At 42.6% G+C, this 17683-nt stretch overlaps 1 protein-coding gene across 1 annotated transcript; it reads right to left on the reverse strand.

Moving 5' to 3' along the window:
• Positions 1–628: 628 nt before the first annotated feature.
• LOC132841381 (retrovirus-related Pol polyprotein from transposon 412) lies at positions 629–5982 on the reverse strand. Its single transcript, XM_060863735.1, has 4 exons — positions 5883–5982; positions 5043–5650; positions 754–4929; positions 629–664 (listed from the first exon to the last, which is right to left on the reverse strand). Exons 1-4 carry the CDS (start codon positions 5980–5982, stop codon positions 629–631), a joined length of 4920 nt encoding a protein of 1639 aa, XP_060719718.1.
• Between the last annotated feature and the right edge of the window lie 11701 nt (positions 5983–17683).

Consider the following 17683-nt stretch of genomic DNA (forward strand, 5'->3'; position numbering starts at 1 on the left):
TGCATTTAAAAAAACACAAATTCTAAAACCCACAGAAAAACCCCTAAATAACATGCTAGTGCATACCGGAGAAATAGCCGTCTGCCACACCAAATCACAGATACAGTACTGGTTCAGTAATAAACCGGATATGGATGAACATCGGGTGACGAAATAACACTGACTGGGGAAATAAAGCAATTAACACTACACACCCGGCATTTAACCTAGCGTCTCACATAAAAATAGATAAAACAAACTCACATACCTGGGGGTAGACAGTCTGTCACAACAGAAATTGTTTTTGACCCTTTTCTTTCCGTTGCGAAACACTACAATGAAGCATACGTGCGGCATTAGCCTATTGTACGACCACAACAAAACAGCGTAGCCATGCTGCTAACAGCCTCTTACCTCCCAGGCAACTAAAAGTAACTGGAACAAAGCTGAACCGCTGTGCAGCTAGCCGCACCATTAACACCCAGCGGCCTCTGTTGAAGCACGGAACCGGAAACCGGAAGAGCACCTCAAAATGACGCGCATTCAATCACCATGAACCGGACACCCTCCTTTATACGCCGCGGCGCTCTCCGATAGGCTATTACTACCTGACGTCACAACAGTAAACTATCCTGCCACAATCTACCCCCTACTTTGTATCGTCGTCCCGGCGATAAACCACATACTTTAAGAATGTAATTAATCCCATGGTCTAAAGAGCACAAATATCCCATTCGAAATAGATTCTTGTGGGGCCACCACCCCACTACTTACTTCCCCTGCTGCTCGTGGGAGATGATGAACATTGGAGTGCTGGCCCGCTGTAGCTCTCCTGGTCCTTCGCAGTGCTGTCCCATTACCATCGGACCGAGTCGGGGACACTGACCCAGATGGAAGTCTGGTCCCTACTGAACATGACTGACTCGGGGCTTCTGAGGCCCTAGACCCTGTGCTGGAAGGTATGCATGCAACCTGAGAGACCGGCAAAACAGGGACTAAATCTCTGGGAACAGATCTAGGCGGAACTTGGAGGGTTTCGGGCACTACCACCCACACCTCCCCGTCAGCTGTCTCATCCTCGTCCAAGGGCAACACTTCTTCAGGCGGGAGGTCATCGGGGGGAGCATGGACTGGAGCATCCCTACGGATCCTGGTTTTTAACAGGGAGCGATGTACATGCTTTACTTTACTCAGTTCATCAACTGGAGCAATCGTATAAACAGCACCACCCTCTTTAGGAGCCTTCAGCACTTGGTACACCACGGGGCTCCACAGATCCTGGATCTTATGGCGACCCCTCGTGCCCAGCTCCCGAAGGTAAACCAACTGCCCCTCCGTCAGTGGTGTAGACCGAATGTGCTGATCATGATGGAACTTGCGTCGTTCTGCAACAGTCTTCAACCTCTCACGTGCACCCTCAAACGCGACATGGAGCCTCCTTTGATGTTCCAGAACCCACTCATGGGTATAACCCAACACAGGCTCCTGTACTCTACCCAACAGAAAGTCGACTGGGAGCCGTGGTTCTTGTCCAAACATTAAAAAATGTGGAGACTCCCCAGTCGCTTGATGTGGAGTGGTGTTATAAAAGAAGAGCACCTGAGGGAGGCAGGACACCCAGTCCCTTTTCCTAGTCACAGGCAAAGTGCGGAGGAGGTTATGCAGAGTTCTATTAAAACGCTCACACTGGCCATTGCCGGCGGGATGATACGGAGTAGTGCGAGACTTTTCAACCTTGTACAGGTTACAGAGCTGCCGAATAAGGGAGGACTCAAAATTGCGACCCTGATCGGAATGAATCCGACCAGGGACCCCAAACTTATAAAACCACTCCACAACAAGCACCTGGGCCACTGTCTCAGCCCGTTGGTCCTGAGTAGGAATAGCCAGAGTATATTTGGTAAAAACATCGGTCATGACCAGGATATTTTCTAACCCTGCACGAGAAGGCTCAAGCACAGTAAAATCAATTGCCAGTATTTCATTTGGCCTTGAGGCCATTAAATGGCCCATAAAACTCCGTGCCCTGGGCTGTACGGTTTTAGCGGACTGACACCTTTCGCACTCCTGGCACCACTGCATTATCTCATTGGACATACCTGGCCAGTAACATCGCTGGCGTACCAGCTCCGTGGTGCGCTCAATACCCTGATGCCCATGCTCCTGATGAAGCTGTGTCAGAACCTCAGATTTTAAAACAGCAGGCAAAACCAACTGGAGGACCTCCTCCCCCCCATCAGGGCGGAACACACGGCGGTAGAGCAACCCATCCCTCTCTACCAAGCGATCCCACTGGCGGAGCAAGATTAAACTGGCCTTAGACAACCGTCTACGTTTCTCCACTCCAGGGTATGACTTTTTCTTCCAACATGACCAAACCTCCTCAATAACTGGGTCTGCTGTTTGCAGTGTACCCAAGTCCACTGCAGAGTGACTCGGCAAAACAGTAACCACTGCTTGCGTCGCTTGAAAGATGGACTCGACACCCCCAGTTTGCTTAACAGAGAGGGGAATTTCAGTACCTGGAAGTAAACTTTCCACCACACTATGGTCCGTTGGGTGCTGCCTCGACAGGGCATCTGCATTTTTGTTACTTCTGCCTGAGCGATATTTCACCTCAAAATCAAAAGCAGCAAGTTGCGCTGCCCAGCGCTGCTCGGTTGCCCCAAGTTTTGCTGTCTTCAAGTGGCTAAGAGGGTTGTTGTCGGTAAAGACCACGCATTTATGTCCCAGCGAATACTCCCGAAATTTCTCAGTCATGGCCCACTTGAGCGCCAAGAACTCTAATTTCATCGAGCTATAGTTAGACATATTGCGCTCAGTGGGCCTAAGACTGCGGCTAGCATAGGCGATAGGCCGCACCTTACCTCCTTGTTCTTGGGAAAGAACTGCCCCTAACCCACTATAGCTGGCGTCCACCTCCAAAACAAAAGGCAGGGAAAAATCGGCATAGGCAAGAACAGGGGCAGTGGTCAATTTACCTTTTAATGCCTCAAAACTACGCTGGCAAGATTCAGTCCAGGCACTAACAAAACACTGCTCCCCTCGTTTCCTAGATCTATTACCTGCCAACTCAACCACCAGCTTATGCAGAGGGGCTGCCATCTTAGCAAACCCCTCTACAAACCGGCGGTAGTAACTGGCAAAGCCAAGAAAAGACCGCACCTCTGAAACACTAGTTGGGGTCCGCCACTGCGCCACTACCTCAATCTTACTTGGGTCTGTTGCAACCCCATGAGATGACACCACATGTCCCAAATATTTTACCTCAGGTTGAAAGAATGCACACTTTCCTAACTTCGCCTTAAGGCCCTGATTACCTAGCCGGCTCAAGACCATTTCCAACCGCTCCAAATGTTGGTCCACTGAGGAAGAAAACACCACAATGTCATCTAAATACAGGAGTAAAGACTGACATTGTTGGTCACCAAACAACCTCTCCATCAACCGCTGAAAGGTACTAGGAGCGTTACAAAGTCCAAACGGCATTCGATTCCACTCGAATAAGCCAAAAGGGGTACAAAAAGCAGTCTTGGGCCGGTCAACCTCTGTGACAGGGACCTGATTGTACCCACTGGCCAAATCCATAGTGGAGAACCAGCGGGCCCCTGCCAAGGCATCCAATGACTCATCGATGCGAGGCAAAGGGAAAGCGTCCTTTCTAGTTTTAGAATTCAATTGACGATAGTCTACACACATTCGTAGACTACCATCTTTCTTCTTAACCAAAACAATGGGAGAGGCATAAGGACTGCAACTCTCCCTGATTACTTGTGCCTCCAGCAGTTGATTAATATGCGCCTTTACCACCTCATACTCTGAAGGAGGTATCCGCCGATAACGTTGTCGGACAGGGGCATTATCTAGGAGGGGAATATCATGTGACAGGAGAGTAGTACACCCCAAATCTGCATCATGAGCTGCAAACACAAACTGGTACGTCTGAAGCAGGGCCCGAACCCGAGATTGATCTTCCCCCGACAGAACGGACAGATCGATAGCACTAATCTGCTCCTGCACTGTAGAACCTGTCGAAGAAGCCTGTGAACTAACAGTAGCTGTCATTGATCTCCCTTCAGAAATACCTTCTGGCAAGCTGATGATAAACACACTATTTAGGGTGCCTAATGATGCCTTAGGATACAGTACAACATCAGTAGTACCTACATTCACCACTGGTATATACACAGTGCCCCGGGTCACTTGAACGAGTGCAGGGGAAGCCAATAAGCCTGCAGGTAAGCCTGATTCAGGGGGTTCAAACAATAATGTACCACCAGAGTAGCTTTCTGAACAAGTGGCTGCTACGAGCTTCATTGTTCCACCAGCAACCCGACAAACCCCACGCCCCCGCACCCGCACCTGACCCACGCGATCAACAGAGGACTGGGTGTTAACTTGACGACAATGCTGTAATGCCTGTATAACAAAACTAGGCGCCTGCAACACAGCAGGTGAATCAAAAAGAGCCGCCCCATGCTGCCCGGTAAGTTCCTGGTAGCAACGACTAAGGACATTCATCCCTAAAACACCAGGGGCATGTACAGCCGCCCTATCAGGAACATCCCGGACAACAAGCACCCCGCAATTTGACACCAATTTGCCACAGAGCTCCACATCGAGTTCCATGTAACCAATATAGGGAATCGCGAGACCATTAGCAGCAGTTAATCGCAACCACTGACAAGACTTAAGTCGCTCCTGCCCCCATGATTCAAAATGTTCAAGGAACCAGCTCTCAGTAATGGTAGACACCATAGACCCAGTGTCTATCAAGCAGGGCACTTTGACCCCCCCAATCAGAACATTAAGATGAGGACAAGCTGACACTAAACGAGATACTGAACTAGGGCTGCGTACGATATCTGAGCCGAAAGGCTCCCCAACCGAGCTGTGGCTCTGCAGCTCGGTGGGGGCTAGTTTTCCGACGGCTGTGTAGGACGAGGCTGCCTACCCCCAGTTGAAGATGGAACGGTGGTGGACAAATGTGAGCGAGGAGGGACTCGTTCCCCATCGCACTCCCGAGCAAAATGACCAGGCTGTTGACATCTTCTACAAACTACAGGGCCATAACGTGGGGATCGACTACGTGAATGAGGGGCTTGTAAACGAGCAAAACCTTGGGTAAGCTGATGTAGCTGCTCCTGCTGTAGCTTTAACATCTCCCTCAATTCAGCTAACTCAGATTTGGAAGGAGAGCTGGCCACACCTACCCGTGACTCACTCTGCACGGCATATTGAATCCCATAAGCCAATGGAACAGATTGACTACGCCCCCTTGCACCCCCGGGCATTCCCTCCCGTTCCCACCGAATGGCCTCACTGCGAACCTCCAAAAGTGTAGAAGTAGGCTGACGACGGACTAACTGTTTAAGCTCGCGACGAAGACTAATATCAAGAACATGCTCGACAAACTGATCACGTAACAAAACTTCTGCATTTGGTATGGCATGGGGCGCCTGCTGCTTCACTTTCTCTAGGAGGCCCATCAGGGCGAGGGAGAATTCCAATAGGGTCTCCCCCTCCTGCTGCCCCCTAGAGAAAAAGGCCTGCTGCAGAGCTACATAAGACAAAGAGCACCCATACAACTCTCTCAAAACCTGAATTATCTTGTCTGGATCTCCACGTTCTGCATCAGAACGGTACCGAATCTCATCCCGTGCCTCCCCCTCTAAATGGTCAAAAAGGAAAAAGGCTTGATCAGCCGTAGACAAATGACGAGCACGCATACATGCTTGGGCCTCCTCAACCCATTCGCTAATAACAATGCCTGACCGGCCACTAAACTTCGGACATTTCCTATCCCTGGGCACAAAAAACAAATCTCTCAGTTACCAATGCACCAGGACCAACAGGTTGATGTGTAGCGGAAGGTGTCGTAGTAGCCATAAGAGGGGCTGTACTGGGACCTGGGGTAACAGGGGCCTGTTCTTGTCTAAGTCTTTCGTTATCGGCCCTCAATTGGGCTACAAGCTCCCTAAGCTCCTGCACATCTTCATCCATAGCTGGTTAAATATGTAACACTCACTGCTAGACCAAGTAGAAAAATAGGCCAGGGGAGGGCACCAAGCCAACTCAAGAGAGAGATGAAAGTCCACAAAGGATATACACTGCTGTTTTGTTCCTAAAGATGGCGGGGGGGGAAAAAAAGGAAAAAGAAAAAAAAAACAAACCACAAAACGCAACTCAATTCTAAACGAACCCACGTTCCTGCTCAAAAGTAGATCCTGCCGACTACGCCAGAATGTGACGGAGTGGTAAATGGACAGAAAGCACAATATGCAAACCTAAATATGTAAATGACAGACTACGCCACCCTGGGACTCTCACCCAGGGAAATATGAATCACCTCACAATACTATAAAGGAGCACAAATTCGTTCTACTGATTAATAAATGAGCAGGCGACGTGGGTACAAAAATAGAGTTTAATTTATTAACAACCCGTAAAATAAAGTTTCAGACTAAACAAAAAAAGGAAAATCAAAAGCTCATGCAGGGCTGCAGCTGATCGGCACAGGACAGGCTGAAACAGAAGTAGGTTTAAATATCCACACCATGCATGTGCTCAATCACAACACACTCACTCAGTGCTCAGTGAAATTTCTGTCGGTGGTCACACAGCACACGGTGCACAGAAACACACTCGAAAAGGGGGAAAGTCAGGCCTCTCGGCCTTTTGGCCTACAGCTCCTACAGAGAGTACACAAAACAAAAGAAACAATACATGTTAAAGTTGAATTAAAAATGCTCAACCAAAGAAAACCAAATAAACAAACAAAAAGAGTAAAGGTTTACAAAACTCCAGGAGGAAGTATAAACCAATCCAAGAAAATATATAAATTAGATATCAGGACAAAGCAATTAAATGAAGTAACAAAATAACTAATTACCACACTGACTTCAGCAAAAAGGCTTCCTACCTCAAGGTAGGATTTAAAGCACAGTAACAGTGTCGGAAAGAAGGTAACAGTGTGGCTATAAATCAAGAAACAAAACCAAAACCAAAACTAAACAGTTACCAAAGAGAACAATTTAGCGAGGAGCAAAGCAATTTAACACAAAACACCAAAAAATTAACACGGAACAAAACAGCAGCGTTGTCCCGGGAACAAGGTGCAGCATCAACTGCACATACAGCAGGAATTCCCCGGAACCTAACAGAAAATATTATGCACATTAAGTAAGTGCATTTAAAAAAACACAAATTCTAAAACCCACAGAAAAACCCCTAAATAACATGCTAGTGCATACCGGAGAAATAGCCGTCTGCCACACCAAATCACAGATACAGTACTGGTTCAGTAATAAACCGGATATGGATGAACATCGGGTGACGAAATAACACTGACTGGGGAAATAAAGCAATTAACACTACACACCCGGCATTTAACCTAGCGTCTCACATAAAAATAGATAAAACAAACTCACATACCTGGGGGTAGACAGTCTGTCACAACAGAAATTGTTTTTGACCCTTTTCTTTCCGTTGCGAAACACTACAATGAAGCATACGTGCGGCATTAGCCTATTGTACGACCACAACAAAACAGCGTAGCCATGCTGCTAACAGCCTCTTACCTCCCAGGCAACTAAAAGTAACTGGAACAAAGCTGAACCGCTGTGCAGCTAGCCGCACCATTAACACCCAGCGGCCTCTGTTGAAGCACGGAACCGGAAACCGGAAGAGCACCTCAAAATGACGCGCATTCAATCACCATGAACCGGACACCCTCCTTTATACGCCGCGGCGCTCTCCGATAGGCTATTACTACCTGACGTCACAACAGTAAACTATCCTGCCACATCTGCATCATGTAATGACATCATATTTCTTATCTTAGCAATATTTCTGAGATGAAAGAAGACTACCCTTCTGATATTATTTATGTGAGCTTCAAATGAGAGACAGATGTCAGTAATCACACTAAGGTCTTTTACTGCTTCACATTATGTAAACTCTGGATGGTCACGCTGGAATAAGAAAGCTTACTTCTGGCTGCCTGTGGTCCTTCAGTAGTCCTACAGCAGTACAGTAGTCCTACAGCAGTACAGTAGTCCTACAGCAGTACAGTAGTCCTACAGCAGTACAGTAGTCCTACAGCACTTCTGTCTTGTCAGAGTTAAGCAGGAGGAAGTTAGTTAACATCCACTGTCTGATGTCCTTCAACAATCTTCAGTATTATTAAGCTCATGTCTCACATTTGTCTTAGTTGCAATGTTTATGAATAATTGCACAAAGGGTAGCATATATACTGTAGGGAGTAAAGTAATGGGCCTAAAACAGAACCTTGAGGAACACTGATCATTACCTTAGTATTTTTAGAGTAGTCACATTTAGATCTACGAACTAATAATGATCAATCAAATAAGACCCGATCCAGGAGAGGGCTGTCCATTTAATAGCAACATGTTCTAGCCTATCAAGTAAAATAGCATGGTCAGTGGTTTCACTTAGTGCACCAGCAAAGAATCACAAAACTAATCAGAGGCCAGTAATGTCATCTACATCTTTAACCAGTGTTGTCTTTGTGCTATGATGAGGCCTAAATCCTGACTGATACATTTCATGAATATTATTCCTATATACTGTAGGTCAGAGCCTAACTGCTGAGATACAACCATTTCTAGGATCTTGGAGATAAAGGGGAGGTTTGACATTGTTGGACAGCTGGCTTGGGTCAAGGTCAGGTTTTTTAATCAAAGGTTTGATAACCGCTAGCTTAAAAGATAGCCAGTGCTAAGGGAAGAATTTATTATTTTTAGAATAGGTTCGGTAGCTACTGGCTACTGGTGATATCTGGTTAAATAAACATGTGGGTAAGGGAACCAGTATGCAGGATGATAATTATCAGGCTGATCATATTGAAGAAGAATTTCGGTGAAATTAAGTCATGCATGGATAACAGCAATAACAAATTACTTTATAATATGCTGATCTATGAACAAGTAACCAGATACAAATACATTATTCATGACCAGATAATGTGGTCATTGAAGATTTAAAAGAATTTTTGATCATTTTTTTCAAATAAAGAACACCTTAATTTCCAGCTGGGATATGATGCTGATTATCGGTGACAGCTGTTATGTACACATTAAGAGACATGATTGAATACTGTGTGAGCTTATTAAATATATAAGCACTTGTAGGCAGCTCGTTTTAGTTGGCGTGGTTTGGCACCACTAAATCCTGCGGTATTTCCTGAGCTCCTAGCAGACGCCACCAAACTAATTGCCTTCTGCTTCAAATCGAAGAGAAATTTAAAGTAGAAAATAATAATTTGGGTAGAAATAATCAATATAGGGTATAATTAAATCAATATCAGGTGCATTACCAAGCATCGGTGCTGTTTAAGTGTGTTGTAAATTAAATATGCATCTAAAATAAAAAAAGGCAAACATTCAATGTTGAGTTTCCTCAAAACAGTGGTGCGCCTTATTTTATTTATTTACATTTTTTTATTATTTAGTATTTTTAATATTTGAGTAAATATTTTCCAATCTCCAGCCATCCAGTTTAGGTGAAACAGATCCCACAGACCTTCAGATCCTATATAATGTATAGTTAAATTGATAATAAAATACTACCAGCTGCATTACAGTGAGATGATGACAGCTAGCAACCACATATGCAAGTATTCCTGCATATTCACTGTACCAGGATTGTGCTCATCATATCAAGCTTACATGATACATACAATTTTAATTTTAAACTTGACTGTTTTTATTGCTATTTCTATGCTTCTGTAAAGCTGCTTTGAGACAATGTCAATTGTTACAAGCACTATAAAATATAAACTGAATTGAATACATCGGTTCCATGTGATTGAGTTGTGTAACATTAACACAATTCATTTTTTTAGATCCAACATGATATGATCAGGTATTTTGAAAGCAAATATATAAAATCGAACACTTTTGCAACAGACACATTACCACTGACATGTGGCACTATCCTAACATGCATGCTTTAATTGTCACACTTATTCTACATCATTCTGTTTAAGCAATGTAATATATTTATGTAAACTAAATATAATATTTTTTCCTGAAATCACAGACCATATCACCCAAATGAGGATGAGGTTCCTTTCTGAGTCTGGTTCCTCTAAAGGTTTCTTCCTCATATCATCTCAGGGAGTTTTTCCTTGCCGCCAACGACCTCAGGCTTGTTCATTAGTGATAGTGTAGTGATGTAGTAATTTAATTTTAAACTTTTTTATTCTGTTTACATGTTTACGTCTTTAAGCATCTGCTTTATATGACCCACAGACAGATATGCATTTCAACTTGCTAGCCACAAAGCATACTTAAATGCTCAACATCTCCACAAGAAAGAAAGGAAACAAAGCAGATGGTAACAGACTGTACCCTGGAGCTCTGAGCCTGAATATGAGCTCTTTTGTTTTCTCTAAAACACACTCAGGTGTACGTTTAACCTGCAGCTACTGCGCTTCAATATGTTGGTTGAGACTAAATACAGTTTGTTTTCTCCCTGCATAAACATGGAAACTAATATACTGAAAGTGATACAAGGTTTTCATGAGAACATCTATAAATAATGAACCCTGTTTGCTTACATAAAAGTGTAGGTGTCCCCCTTAACTCCCTGTTTCTAACCGCCAGAGTTAAATACATATATAAACAAGACAACCCAGAATACTACACAACAGATCTTTTATTTAACAGTATAACCATTGTTGGTGGTCCTAAGCTCCCTGTATAACAAGAAATAAACAATACCTCAATGTAAATAAGGCTTTACTTTAGTCTTTACAGTGTACACATCTTCTCTTATTATTATGGGAGGCACTGAGGCTTGGTGGTTAGCATATTTATTAGAAATAATCAAACAACATAATATTTGGCCCTACTGTATAATTTCAAACTCGAACGTCAGAAAAAAATACAATAGAATAAGAGTGAAATACAAATGAGATAAAATAAAGTAAGACAAAGTAGAAATAGCTGTTCAGTGTATAGTAGCAAATCATTGACGTGACGCGACCTGACATACAGCTAAGTACGGTGACCCATACACAGAATTCGTTCTCTGCACTTAACCCATCCAAAGTGCACACACACAGCAGTGAACACACACACCGTGAACACACACCTGGAACAGTGGGCAGCCATTTATGCTGTGGCGCCCGGGGAGCAGTTGGGGGGTTCGGTGCCTTGCTCAAGGGCACCTCAGTCCTGGTATTATTAGGCCACTAGGCCACGATTAGGACATTAGGCCACGACTTACCAAATGAAAAGCAAACCAAATAAAGTGGCATTTTTCGACATTTTTCTAGAAAAATAAATAGACAAAATATAAAACACGCAGCATATGAAAAGATACTGATTAATACAGTGGTATAAATATAGACTGACTGTGAATAACTTAAATTTAAAATAAAAAAATTATTTTAAATAAAATAAATTTGTGTATAGCGTTTATAATTCTGCCTAACAATATAACTTTTCTGTATACAATATAAATGATAACAAATGTTTGCTTCACTCAGCTGCTTTACCAGTAACATGTAAAAACCAGTAAAAATGTTGCATATAATTCATTTTATGGTTAGAATGTATATAATAATATTGAATGTTCAAGCATCTCTCTCTCTCTCTCGCTCTCTCTCTCACTCTCTCATCCTTCTGGCATAATAGAATAATAAAATAGTGTGTTATCAGCACATCTATGGTACTTTAATTTGCCAAAATGAAATGATTCGGGCAGTATTTTATACCTCCAGGTTCTGTGGATGGCCTCTGCCTCACTGACAGCACAGGAGTTTTACTGTAATTCTGGTAATTACTGGTAATGCCTGATTTATCAAAGGCACATTAGAGAGGAATTTAAAGCGCTCTCTGCCAAGCATGTGCATTAAGCTGAACTAACTGCTGCACTGATGTTGCTTTTCCCTCCTGTAGCTCTGTTCCCACGTCATTAAGTAACAGAGAAAGCACTAAAACGATCTTGTGCTACTTTAGGATCATCATGCTTTTGGAAAATATGACTGCATCTGATGCATTCAGAAGGTTCTATCCAGTAAGATTTTAGACGTGAAACATGGCAAGCAAAAAGATCAAAAAAAGACTAGAAGTGTTACAGACAAACTGTGAACTAGCAGATGTCGACTGACATCCATTGACAAAGCATGGACTATGAGGCGCTCTTATGTGTGGAGACTTTTTGGGACACCCTGTAGATCTGCAGATTTGTGAATTAATTGTTAGAGGGCAGCTTCACAGAAATGGGGATGTAGATTTTTATTGCAACTTTATGTGCAAAGCAGTGACGGTGACAAAGAAAAATTACCTGGGACAACATGAGGAAGAAGCTTGAAGAAGTAAAGAGAACCTGTGATGAACCCATTTATGTTATGTTTATGTTTACAGCAGTAGCACTTTTGAGAGAATTTCATGACGTACGAATCCTCTTGGGATGAACAGGCAATCTTGATGAAAGTGATCTCATTCATTCATTCATCTTCTACCGCTTATCCGAACTACCTCAGGTCACGGGGAGCCTGTGCCTATCTCAGGTGTCATCGGGCATCAAGGCAGGATACACCCTGGACGGAGTGCCAACCCATCGCAGGGCACACACACACACACACTCTCATTCACTCACCAGGGGAGGAAACAGGAGTACCCGGAGGAAACCCCCGAGGCACAGGGAGAACATGCAAACTCCACACACACAAGGTGGAGGCGGGACTCAAACCCCGACCCTGGAGGTGTGAGGCGAACGTGCTAACCACTAAGCCACCATGCCCCCTGAAAGTGATCTCAAGTGATTTCAAATACGATGTCTGTTATTACTTACAGTGCTGGCCAATACAGAAGATGTGATGTGTGCTCGAATCCTGACAGTGTCACAGCCATCTACGGCTCATGGTGAAGGCATTTTCCCTCTCTTCTGTCATTTTCAGTAACTATACCAAATTGTGGGCATCTGTGCGCTCATGTATGAAGATAGCAGATGCTTCACTGTGACCCAACAGAAAACACCAAATGAGCTTTAAAATAAAAAGCTAGAAAGTAAAGTTATTTACTGGCAAAATTAAACTTTAATATATTAACAAATGCATATGCCTTATTAATAGATAAATGTGATGTAATGTTTAGGAGGACACACTGTATATAACTGCACTTGTGCAATGTGCTATATATTTGCTGTAATATGGGTTAATCCCTGTACACAGATTTTCCCTTATACAGTGCATAAAGCATAAACCTTAAGATTACCGTAATTTCCGGACTATTGAGCGCACCTGAATATAAGCCTCACCAACTAAATTTAAAAAAAATTATTATTTTGAACATAAATAAGCCGCACATGTCTATAAGCCGCAGGTGCCTACAGGTACATTGAAACAAATTAAAGGCAGGGTCTCCGATTTTTGAGAAACGCTTCAGAAAACTGAGTCAGAACAACTAACTAAAAGTCAAAACAAAAATCAAAACAAACGTGTAGCCAATGAGCAGAAAGGGGCGGGTCTTGCCAATATGGGCGGAGAGAGTGTTCAGTGCGCATGTGTGACATTAGCAGAAAGCGGTTTTAACATTAACATGGAGGATAAAAACAAAGAAAGAAAGCGGAGAAACGCTAAACGCCGTTACTAGCAAAACACGGCTGTAGCTGCCTGTAGCTACATTCTAGCCATATTACTACGATAGAAAAGAGGTGTTATTTGTGTAGTAACAGCATTTAGCTCAGGAGTTATTGACTCGGGAAACTCCAATCTGTGGCCAACTTCCCGCTCCTTCAGTTCTCTCCAGCGCTGGAAAGCTGATCCTATATTAACACAGGTCCTACTTCTTGCCTTATCGTAAGCCTTTCTTCGCTTTCTTTCTTTGTTTTTATCCTCCATGTCACTTCACTCTCTCTGCACATATTGACAAGACCCGCCCCTTTCTGCTCATTAGCAGTAAACAGTAGCCTACCAAGAAAGTCATTGGTCACTACTGTATCTTCCTCCTCCTGTGCACTGAAACCACGGAAGTCTTCTCCTTCTGTGTCGGAGTTAACCCGTTCTGCAATTTCATTGGTCTAATGAAAGCTTCATGCTGCCAAAAAACTGAGCACTTCACGAAATGTGTTTTTTTGAAAAAATGAAAATTTTTTTTTTGAAAAATCGGGAAAAATCCATATATTAGCCGCGTCATTGTTTAAGCCGCAAGGTTCAAAGCATGGGAAAAAAATTGCGGCTTATAGTCCGGATATAGTCTTGAATTAAAACAATGTATATAATCCAAAGGTCAGCATTCATATTCAGTCTTCATCTCCTTAACCATATTTTCACTGTGCTAGATGTTAATCTGCAGTATTTCGATTTGTGTTTACAAAATGTTTGAAACAGAGTTTAAAAGATAAAGCGATGCATATAAAAAGTACAGATTGTGTGGGATTATGAATGAGTACAGCATAAAGACATGGTGAATGATCCACTTTCTCTATTCCTCCTTCTCAAAACATCTCTCCTCTCATGACTGGATGAACTTCACTTCACTTTCATTAGAATATGATGGCAGTTTCCCAACCGTCTGTGCGTGTGTGTGTTTGTGTGTGTATGTGTGTGAGCGAGAGACCTTGAGGCAGTTTATTTTACTATGGCAACCAACCAAAAAGCATTAGCATAGCCAACATATTTCCTGCCTCAATTTACTGCCGAAAAATTTTGTTGCAATCACAACATTTTAATAGGTAGAGGGGGGAAATAGCTTGAGAGCATCTGATCATGTTTGGGATATACATTGTTTTTATTTGTTTATAATCATAATACAAGAAATATGTTTATATTGGCTGGCTGTTTCCTAAAGGATTACCTTATTAAACACTACTGCTTTATATTTTGACTTACGAATTCTTACTTAATATCAACTTATCGATCTTACAATGGACGATAGCGATACGACAAAACTCCTGTGTATGCTAGGTCATGGTTCGACTTCCGATCATCGAAACGGTCATCGGAACACATCTCCTTCTTAACTAAGGGACTAGCTATACTGTATATTATTGTAGTTTTTCTCAAAGTAACATCCACATGAACAACAGGACCCAAGGTTTCTCAGCAGAACATTGCCCAGAGCTTCACACTGCATCTCCATGTTGGCCGTCTTGCACCATAGTTTCATCTTAACCCCAAAGGCAAGGTCATACATGCTCCAGGCCATCCACATAATGTAAAAGAAAATAGGATTCATCAGACCAGAATACTTCCTTCCATTGCTCCATGGTCCATTGTTCTTGTATTCATTGTAGGTGTAGGTTTATATTTAGGGACAATGTCATTTATGATCTATCTATCTATCTATCTATCTATCTATCTATCTATCTATCTATCTTGGATTAAATTAGACACCTGGGACGATTACAGATTCTACAGTAACCGAGTGATTACGCACTGATGTAAGGCTGAGACTTGAAAGTGCCATTGTGGGACCATCCACAGCAACAGAAATGTCTGCTTTGTTTAACATGTTCAGTCATATGTAAATGATCAAAAATTCACATGACTCAGCCGTTAAGTTCTGAAAATGTGAATATCATTTGAATAATATCATTTGAATAATAAGCAGTCATAAGTTTACTGCTGGTGTCATGTATAGGTCCGAGTTCCTATAGGATTAGCCTGGTATCAGGCTGATTTTCCTTCATACACTATAGAAAGTCAATGACTGTAAATCTGAAGGTTGTAAGGTCAGCGATCTGCCACAATTTTTCCTGAACATAGCATAATTAACACATGTGATGCTGCTCTCACAGTGTTTGTCCATTTTGCACTGCGGCTTTATTTATGTTCTCATAAGGCATGTGTACCTCTGCTGAGCTGATGGTTCAAGAAATTACCCACTGGGGAGTTCAGAGCGGACACACATATAAAACACAGCAGCCGATTGGCCCGTAAAACTGTAATTTGTGTGTATGGAGGCAAGCGACACAGCCATGGAGCATTTTTTTTATTTTTTTATATTCTGATCTTTCGCTTAAGAGCTGCTGAAACAACACAAAATGATACCAAGCAAAAAAAGGTGTTTGTTTGGAGACAGAAAGGAGTTGAACTAATGAAATGAAATATAAAGGCATACAAATGTTCTACTGCTATTAGTTAAAAAAAGGTATAAGGAATTATGTCAACCTTCACACCGCAAAAGAGACAGGAGAAATAAATAAAAGAAACGAAACGAAACAGTCCGGAGCCGTAGTCAGAGCAACGGCCTAAACAAGGAGCGACGTGGTACATTCCAGCTAAACCAAGGCCATATACTTCTGACCCACAGATGGAGCGTGTGAGGGTCGGCTTTTTAATCATCATGTCACACCCAGCTTTTAAAGTGCACCGATGACATCCCAAGGGACGGAATGGCGTCTGAGTGTGTAAGTGGCTAATGATAGGGAGAAGAAAGGCAAGAGGTAGTCTATCACAGAGCCATAAGCAGAAATGTGCATTTGTCCGTGTTTGTGTACATGTGTTGTGGTAACAAGTCACAGGCATTTAGCTGACTTGCTCTGTGTGTGCATGTGCTTGTGTGTGTTGAGAATGTGGGTGAGTGTGGGAGTGTGTAACCAGAAGCCTGTGTGTTTACTGAACATGAGCGTTTTAATGGGATTCTCAAGATAATTATGCAAGCAACCAAATTAGGATGTATAAAAATGGGTGGATTAGTTTTACAGCGAGATTTAACACTCCACCATGATATAAAGAGCTGAAGCAAACAAAGTGTGTTTTTAGAAATAAAGGGGATAGGATTTACTTGTGCCTTCTAGACAACACACATAAGGGGATACATGGATACACAAACACCTTCAATGCCATGAGACAGGGTGGTTGTGGATTGATTATTTCAATCCACTGTGTTGTTGATTGCTTTGCTTAGATTACATAATCTAAGACCAAATAACCAGATTTTAAACATTTTGAACAGTATGTTCTCCCAGTGCTTCAGGGGTTTCTTCAGGTTTCTTCCTCCAGTCCAAAGACATGTGTTGAAGCAATATTGGCATCTCTAAATTGTCTGTAGTGTTTTAATGGGTTGGTGTGATTGTGTGTGCGATTGTGCTCTGCAGTGAATCGGCACCTGGTACAGCATGTCCCCCAGCTTTTAATATCTCAATTTGATTGGATTTTTGCAATTTTTTTGGTAAGTGGTAGCCTTGTAGTTTAAGGTGTTGGACGACCAAACGAAAGGGAATGTGTTCAAATCCCGTTCTACCAAGCTGGCACCGCTGGGCCCCTGAGCAAGGAACTTAAACCTCAATTGCTCAGTTGTATGTAATGTAAGTTGCACTGGATATGAGCATCTGCCAAATGCCATAAATGTAAATGTACTTTAATATAAAAATAGCCTATTTATTGTTATACAATTCCTCCAGTGTATACACAGACTGTATATACAAAAACACATACTCTTTGACCATGCGCATACCTAATAAGACTGTCATGTGGCAGCAGTGCAATGCAAACTGAATACAGCAGAATGAAGCAAAAGTGTGATCCCTGTGCATTTCATCATGGCATAATTTTTGGTACCAGATGGACTGGTTTGAGTATTTTAGAAATTGCTGATCTCCTGTGATTTTCACATTCAACTGTCTCTAGAGTTTTGACAGCAAGCAAAAAAACATGTGAGAGACAGTTGATAAGATAGATCAGAGGAAAATGGCCAGACTGGTTTGAGCTGCCAGGAAGGATAGAATA

The sequence above is a fragment of the Tachysurus vachellii genome, chromosome 26 (assembly GCF_030014155.1).
Source record: "Tachysurus vachellii isolate PV-2020 chromosome 26, HZAU_Pvac_v1, whole genome shotgun sequence".
NCBI lineage: Eukaryota > Metazoa > Chordata > Actinopteri > Siluriformes > Bagridae > Tachysurus > Tachysurus vachellii.

What these genes read in the sequence shown, in the direction of transcription:
- LOC132841381 (XM_060863735.1), bottom strand. Translation starts at nt 5,982, where the DNA reads ATGGATGAAGATGTGCAGGAGCTTAGGGAGCTTGTAGCCCAATTGAGG. An exon ending in CCCTGTTACCCCAGGTCCCA is followed by an intron (nt 5,651 to 5,882) that starts GTACAGCCCCTC and finishes TTGACCATTTAG; the next exon opens with AGGGGGAGGCACGGGATGAG. An exon ending in TCCCACGAGCAGCAGGGGAA is followed by an intron (nt 665 to 753) that starts GTAAGTAGTGGG and finishes ACATTCTTAAAG; the next exon opens with TATGTGGTTTATCGCCGGGA.